Genomic DNA, 7,500 nt, shown 5'->3' with positions numbered 1-7,500 from the left:
TTAATTTCTTATTCCTGATTTAGATATTAATCTTTGGTACCGTAGTTCAATTACCATAGTTCATTATGCATGTTGCATAAGATTTTTCATAACTGACCATCCTTTACATTCAGATCTCCCTGGACAATTCTATCCTGTTCGTAATACTAAGCAGGCAGTTAATTCTAATAGCCAGGCCTTCTCCATCATGAGGCTCAATACTACACAGTATTCTAGAGGTTTTATTCCACCTGTTACCAAGTTGTAGAATGATCTTCCTAATCGGGTAGCTGAATCAGTAGAACTTCAAAAGTTCAAAGTTGGAGCAAATGTTTTTATGTTGACCAGGCTCACATGAGTCTTTTTGTAGTTTATAAACGACATATCTGTTTTTGACGTTAATAGTTTATATATGACATATCTATTTTGACGTTTATTACTGTTTTTGGACTGATTTACTGTTAATTTGTTCTCATCATTTATTTATTTCCTTATTTCCTTTCCTCACTGAGCTATTTTTCCCTATTGGAGCCCTTGGGATTATAGCCTCTTGCTTTTCCAACTAGGGTTGTAGCTTGGCTAGTAATAATAATAATAATATTGACTCAAAGGGCCTCAGTTAGATTTTGCCAGTCGTCTCTACCTTGAGCTTTTAAATTAATACTCCTCCATTCATCATCTACTACTTCACGCTTCATAGTCCTCAGCCATGTAGGCCTGTCTTTTCCAACTCTTCTAGTGCCTTGTGGAGCCCAGTTCAAAGTTTGGAGAACTAATCTCTATTGAGGAGTGCAAAGAGCATGCCCAAACCATCTACCTCTCACCATGATCTCATCCACATTTGGTACTCTAGTAATCTCTCTTATAATTTAATTTCTAATCCTGTCCTTCCACTAAACTCCCAATATTATTCTGATAGCTTTATTCTCAAATCTACAAAATCTGTTGGATATTGCTTCATTGTCATATCCATGACTCGTGTCCATACAGTAACACCGTTCTCACTAAACTGATATATAGCCTGATTTTTATGTAATTTCAGACGATTTGATTTCTAAATCTTACTTAACCTAGCCATTGTTTAATTTGCTTTTTTCAATCTTTCAATTATCTCCAAATTTAAAGGACCCTGTATTAGAGATTATAGTTCCTACATATTTGAATGATTCCACCTCAATAATTTTTTCGCTTTCCAACAGAATTGCATCTTCCGTTCTCATCATCTCTGTCTTTCTTACATTTATCTTGAGCCAAACCTCGTGTGATATTTCCTGCATTCTAGTAAGCAAGCTTTGCAAGTCCTGTGGCGTTTTGCTAATTATGACAGCGTCATCATCATACTCTAGCTAAGCTAATTTCCTGTTACTGTACCAATACAGTCCAATGATTCTCCACCATCTCCAACTGTTCTATGCATTACAAAATCCATGGGGAGGATAAACAACATTGATGACAACATATTACCTTGGAGTACATCCCTGTTCACTGGAAATTAATTTGGTAGAACTCCATTAACATTAACTTTACCCTTGCCATGCTCATGAAGACTTAATCAAATTTACATATTCAAGAGGAACTCAATAATAACGCAGGACTCTGCGCAAAACTGGCTGGTGTACACTAGCAAAAACTTTTTCATAGTCCACAAATGCCATCAAAAGTGGATTTCTATATTCTAAATATTGCAGTACATGTCTTCAATTGAAAATTTGGTCAGTACAACTTCCAACTTTTCGAAATCTTGTTTGTTCATCTTTCAGCTTTTCATCAATCTTTCTCTCTGGTCTCTTTAGAAATAGCATACTATATATTTTCATGACAACTAACAAAAGTGAGATGCCTCTGTAATAAGCCTATTGCAATTGGTCAGATCTTTTTTTTGCCATTTTCACCAACACTCCTATCTCCCATTCATCAGGTTTTGCCTCTTTGTGCCACATTCTACCAAGTAATCATGTAAGTATTTTGCGAACCACTTGATTTTTGGCCAAAATCATCTAAGCAGTTATTATTATTATAAACTAGGCTATAACGCTAGTTGGAAAAGCTAGATTCTATAACCCCAAAGGCTTCAAAAGGGAAAAATATCCCAGTGAAGAAAGGAAACAAGGAAATAAATAAACTACAAGAGAAGAATAAACAATGAAAATAAAATATTTCAAGAACAGTAACACTAAATTAGATCCTTCACATATAAACTATAAAAAATTAAAAAAACAAGAGGAAGAGAAACAAGACAGATCAGCATAGCCAAGTGTATCCCCAAGCAAAAAAACTCTAATCCAAGAGAGTGGAAGGCCATGGTACAGAGGATATGGCACTACACAAGACCAGAGAACAATGGTTTGATTTTGGAGTGTCCTTCTTCTACAAGAGCTTCTCACCATAGTTAAAGTCTCTTCTACCCTTACCATGAGGAAAGTAGCCACTGAACAATTACAGTACAGAAGTTAACTCCTGGAGCGAAGAATTGTTTGGTAATCTTAGTGTTGTCAGGTGTATGAGGACAGTGGAGAATTTGGAAAGAATAGGCCAGACTATTCGGTTTATGTGTAGGCAAAGACAAACTGAGCTGTAACCAGAGAGAGGAATCCAATGTAGTACTGTCTGGCCAGTCAAAGAACCCAATAACTCTCTAGCAGTAGTATTTCGACGAGTGGCTGGTGCCCTGGCCAACCTACTACCATCATATCCAGGGGCTTTCCATATCTTGAGTTTTTTTAATGATAGCTTTGACTTCAAAAAGAAGCATATACCCATCAAAAAGAGAGATGGATCTGTTATAACAACTGAAGATGAAGAAAGGCAACGTTGGATGGACTCTTTAGTGATGTCATGAATAGGAGATATGAAGGGAATAATTTGATTGATAGGTAGTAGGTTGCCAGGGCACCAGCCACCCGTTGAGATACTACCGCTAGAGAGTTATGGGGTCCTTTGACTGGCCTGACAGTACTACATTGGATACTTCTCTCTGGTTACGGTGCATTTTCCCTTGGCCTACACATACAGTACACTGAATAGTCCGGCGGCATATTCTTCGTGTACCGACTTTTCGTCCGATGTCACTCCGTCCACATCTTTTTGTCCTATGTCTTTTCGTCCGATGGACTTTTGGTCCAACGACATTTGGTCCAATTTTAAATCGTTTCAATCCATAAAAGAAAAAAGAAAAAACCCTAGCCAATTCATAACTTCCCCAATAGAAAATTGAGCCTCGTAAGGACCTCTTTCTCCCTTGTGGTTTATAATAATTAATTGCCAAACTCCAAAGTATATGAGTGAAAATAACTAGTTAAGAAAGTAAAAAATTAAATACAAATGTCTGATAATAGAGAATTGAAGGAAAATTGCTCAACATAACCTACCTACTCTTTGCGGGATAACAACTTTTTAGCGTAGCTGATTCTTTGAGTATTAAAGGTAAGAAATGTAAGAAATAACATCTGAAGTGAAAATAAAAAAGCTAATGAAAGTTGATAATTTTATTATTAACACATATAAAATAATGCATAATTGAAAAAAAAAAAGAATTAGGACGATTGTTTAAATTGGTGCAAATTACTGTATAAGACACATTCTTCAAAAACTGTTTTCCTCGTTGACTCATATCCAGTTACCAATCTTGTGAGACGTTCGGTGATTTTTTGATATCGTGAAAAAGAAGCTGACAGATCTCCACTAAGTATTTGATTCATTTTACCTTGAATAAATTCTTCTTCTTCCTTCAAGGTTTTGATAAATTTCCAAATGTACAAATGTGCTCCACCCGCTGAACGTTTTATAGCAGAATGAAACCCCTCTGCAGCATTGTTTGTTCTGGGTAAATCTTAAAGAATACGCTCATTAACATTCCATATACCTAATGGGAAAATGGGTGAATCTCTCCTTCGTCTCGCTCTACGCCTTCTTACGACTCCCATGTAAGTCACATCAAAGTAAGAAATTAATTTGAAAGGTATTTCGTCATCGTTTATCAATTCCTCATAGGCCTCTTCAACATCTTCAGTAGGGAGAAATGCTAATGCTGAAAAACATCTTACTTTAAGACAGAATTCAGTGTGTTTGTTATATTTTTCTTTGAGACCTGGATCAACAATTTTTCTAAATATGGACTGCCTCAGATGAAACAAACATGCAACAATAGATGAATTAAGGAATGATGAATTAAATGACTTATGAATCGCAACTTCGAAATATGCCATGAGATCAATTGGATCTACATTAGGTTACATAATTTTCAATTGCTTGAAAACTGATTCATATGTTTGTCTGGTTTTATTCGGCAGTAATGCAAAGACCAATGGGAAACTGTTAGCATTAACTTGTACATGAGTGCAAAATAGTTGATACTACTGCTCTGGAAAAATTCTGAATGTGCCATCACATACCTAATGACAATTTGATGTTATATCTTCAAGAGCTCTTTCTAATGCAAATATTAGAATTCTTTGATGATCCTCGATGCCTGAATCTTATCTTAGAAACAGTTTGTCATTATCAAGTTTACCGTATTTATCAGGGATTTCAAATCCACGTCTAGCCACAGGATTAGCAGGAAATCCGAAGTGCTTTTGTCAACACCTTTGAATAGTCTTTGTAAGTACTTGCATGCGAGGGAGCTAAGAGCAAGTAGGCTATTTTCAGTTATCTCCTTAAACTTTCTCAATAATATGCAACGCGAACTTTGGTCTATGTTTTCGATCGCTTCTTCCTTAATTTCAGCAACTGCTTTTCTAGCATTTAATGCATCTACATTTGCGGGATGAAGGTGCTCACCAGAAGAATAAATAATTTTTGGTACATTGTCTTCCGTAACCGAGTGAATGCACACTGAACATAGCTGCCTTTTCTCACACCACCGGTATTTTTTTCCAAGTTTTGTATTATGTGAATGAAAATCGAATATATAATTACTTACATATACTACTTCTTTTCTTCTTCGTTGATTGTAATGTATGAACTTTGCCATTTCAGGGTGGGCAAATTAAGAAACTGAAGTACTAATGATGCAACACACTGTATACTGTATATAATACAATACTAAAGAGAGAGAAGAATAAAGATAATGTTAAGCATGACTAATGGAGTAATTAGAAAATGAGCATATTACTTTGTCATAAAAGCCAATAAGGTATAAACTTTTAACACGGAAGTGAAGTAAACGGAAATAACAATCCCTTACAAGTCTTGATTTCTTTAGAAATTGGACCTAATGTCGTTGGACCAAAAATCCATCGGACGAAAAGACATTGGACAAAAAGACTTGGACAAAGTGTCGCTGGACGAAGTGACATCAGACAAAAAGATCACCCACCAATGTTCTTACATATTCTCCTCTGTCCTCACACCTGACAACACTGAGATTACCAAAAAATTCTTCTTCATCAAAGGGGTTGCTGAACTGTAATTGTTCAGTGGCTACTTTCCTCTTAGTAATGGTAGAAGAGTCCCTTTAGCTATGGTAAGCACCTCTTCTAGGAGAAGGACACGCCAAAATTAAACCATTGTTCTATAGTCTTGGGAAGTACCATAGCCTCTGTACCATGGTCTTCCACTGTCTTGGGTTAGAGTTCTCTTGCTTGAGGGTACACTATGACACACTATTCTATCTTATTTCTCTTCATGTTTTGTTAAAGTTTTCATAGTTTACAGTATAAAGAAGATATGTATTTTAATATTACTGTTCTTAAAATATTTTATTTTTCCTTGTTTCCTTTCCTCATTGGCTATTTTCCCTGTTAGAGCCCCTGGGCTTATAGGATTCTGCTTTTCTAATTATAATAATAATAATAATTAAAATAATAATAATAATAATAATAATAATAATCAAAATAATAATAATAATAATAATACCGGAAGCTGAGAAAGACCTTGATGTTCCCAAGAATGAAATTGTGATGTGTATATATATATAATATATATATATATATATATATATATATATATATATATATATATATATATATATATATATACTGTATATATATATAGCCTACACACATATATATAAATATATTTATCTATATATATATAAATGTATAAACAAATATATTTATCTATATATAAATGCATATATAAATATATTTATCTATATATATAAATATATTTATCTATATATATATATATATATATATATATATATATATATATATATATATATATATATATATATACTATATCTCACATATATATGCATACATAACATATCCCAAAAACTTATGTGAAAAACACAAATAATTGGCCTTATTACCCACAATGATAAGTAATATGTAAAATACTCCATCATAGTATGACTTAGAAAAAGAAATAAATCAATATTCCACCCAACACACATCCAGCAGTAACTAACTTATTTAGCTTATCCTTGGATAATAGAATTCTTATCAATCCAACAGAGAATTATCAGTTCTATAAAAAACAAAAAAAATTACCATAGCCATCTAAACACCCTGATACACATGGGCAACACATTTATAATTTCAAACTTTATAGCCTTCTGTAGACCCAGGGTGTAAAGAGGTCTTTCAAACACATTGGCAGGTTTTGTGTTTTATGCACCAAACAGCACAAACATCTTACTGGCTTCAATATAAATCTAGGTTATAATTCATATTGGCTTACAATATTAGACCGGGTCTAATGAAATGTGTCATACTATAAATTACTGTCCATGACCAATTGTTTAAATATATCATTACCAGGGTAACCTAACCCATAAAATTGTAAAAAAAAAAAATGAACACAGCATGCAAAAGTAAAACCATAAGGCTATTTCATTTTGGCTACACCATAACCTACCATAATATAGCGTGTCAGGTCTTAATCTGGTTGGGGATCACTTCCAGTGATACCCTCCCCCACTTCCCAACATGCCAAAAAGAACATATTGATGCAGATTCTTTGCAAGCTCGGGAATTACTGTAGTTTTGTCTTATAGCGTATGGGGTAAGCCTATGTCGTGAACATCAATAATTATTTCATATTTCCGGCCCACCTAACCTGAATTGGGACTAAGTTAAGCTACGTATATCTCTATATATAATTAGTACTTACCCAGAATGCTGAGACGCAGCATCTTCATTTTCATCAGCGGAGCCCTTGACACTCTGTTCGGAGGCATTTGCCGAAGCAGGGGAAGGCTGCTCCTGTGGGGTAGTCTGGTCTTTCTTGGCCTCTCCTTCCTGACCCTCAGCAGCAGTACCATCTTCTGGTTTCCCATCCTTTTTGAACCATGAACCAAGACTGGTTCCCAACCCCGAAACCTGGCTTGATACGTTAGTGAACATGTTCATATCTTTTATTCGTTACCAGTTTAGAAAGATCGGACCTTACCGTAGGTCTACAAAGTTTCTTTTACTTGTACTGGTCTGCGACGTAAGAAAATTGGTAATCAATTAGCCTGATGAAACAAAAAATCTAATTTGATTTAACTCTACGTTACAATATTCTAAATGACAAGCCACTTAAAACAAAAGTAAATCTCATGACATGTGACCTAAAGTTGCAAAACGAATAATA

At 34.6% G+C, this 7,500-nt stretch overlaps 1 protein-coding gene across 14 annotated transcripts in view; it reads right to left on the bottom strand.

Annotated features, from left to right (window-relative positions):
* LOC137631142 (synapse-associated protein of 47 kDa-like) overlaps positions 1 to 7,500 on the bottom strand; it is a 717,291-nt gene that overhangs the window by 709,459 nt on the left and 332 nt on the right. For 12 of the 14 annotated variants that reach the window (XM_068362822.1, XM_068362819.1, XM_068362838.1 and 9 more), the window contains exon 2: positions 7,036 to 7,349. In XM_068362822.1, coding sequence (XP_068218923.1) covers positions 7,036 to 7,274 — 239 coding nt within the window. In that variant the 5' untranslated portion in view covers positions 7,275 to 7,349. Of the gene's footprint in view, positions 1 to 7,035; positions 7,382 to 7,500 lie in introns of all 14 variants that reach the window. The other 2 variants (XM_068362820.1, XM_068362821.1) reach the window with 1 other exon arrangement.

This window comes from Palaemon carinicauda, chromosome 39, assembly GCF_036898095.1.
Source record: "Palaemon carinicauda isolate YSFRI2023 chromosome 39, ASM3689809v2, whole genome shotgun sequence".
NCBI lineage: Eukaryota > Metazoa > Arthropoda > Malacostraca > Decapoda > Palaemonidae > Palaemon > Palaemon carinicauda.
The sequence above is the reverse complement of the archived record's forward strand: the minus strand, read 5'-3'. Positions and strand labels throughout refer to the sequence as shown.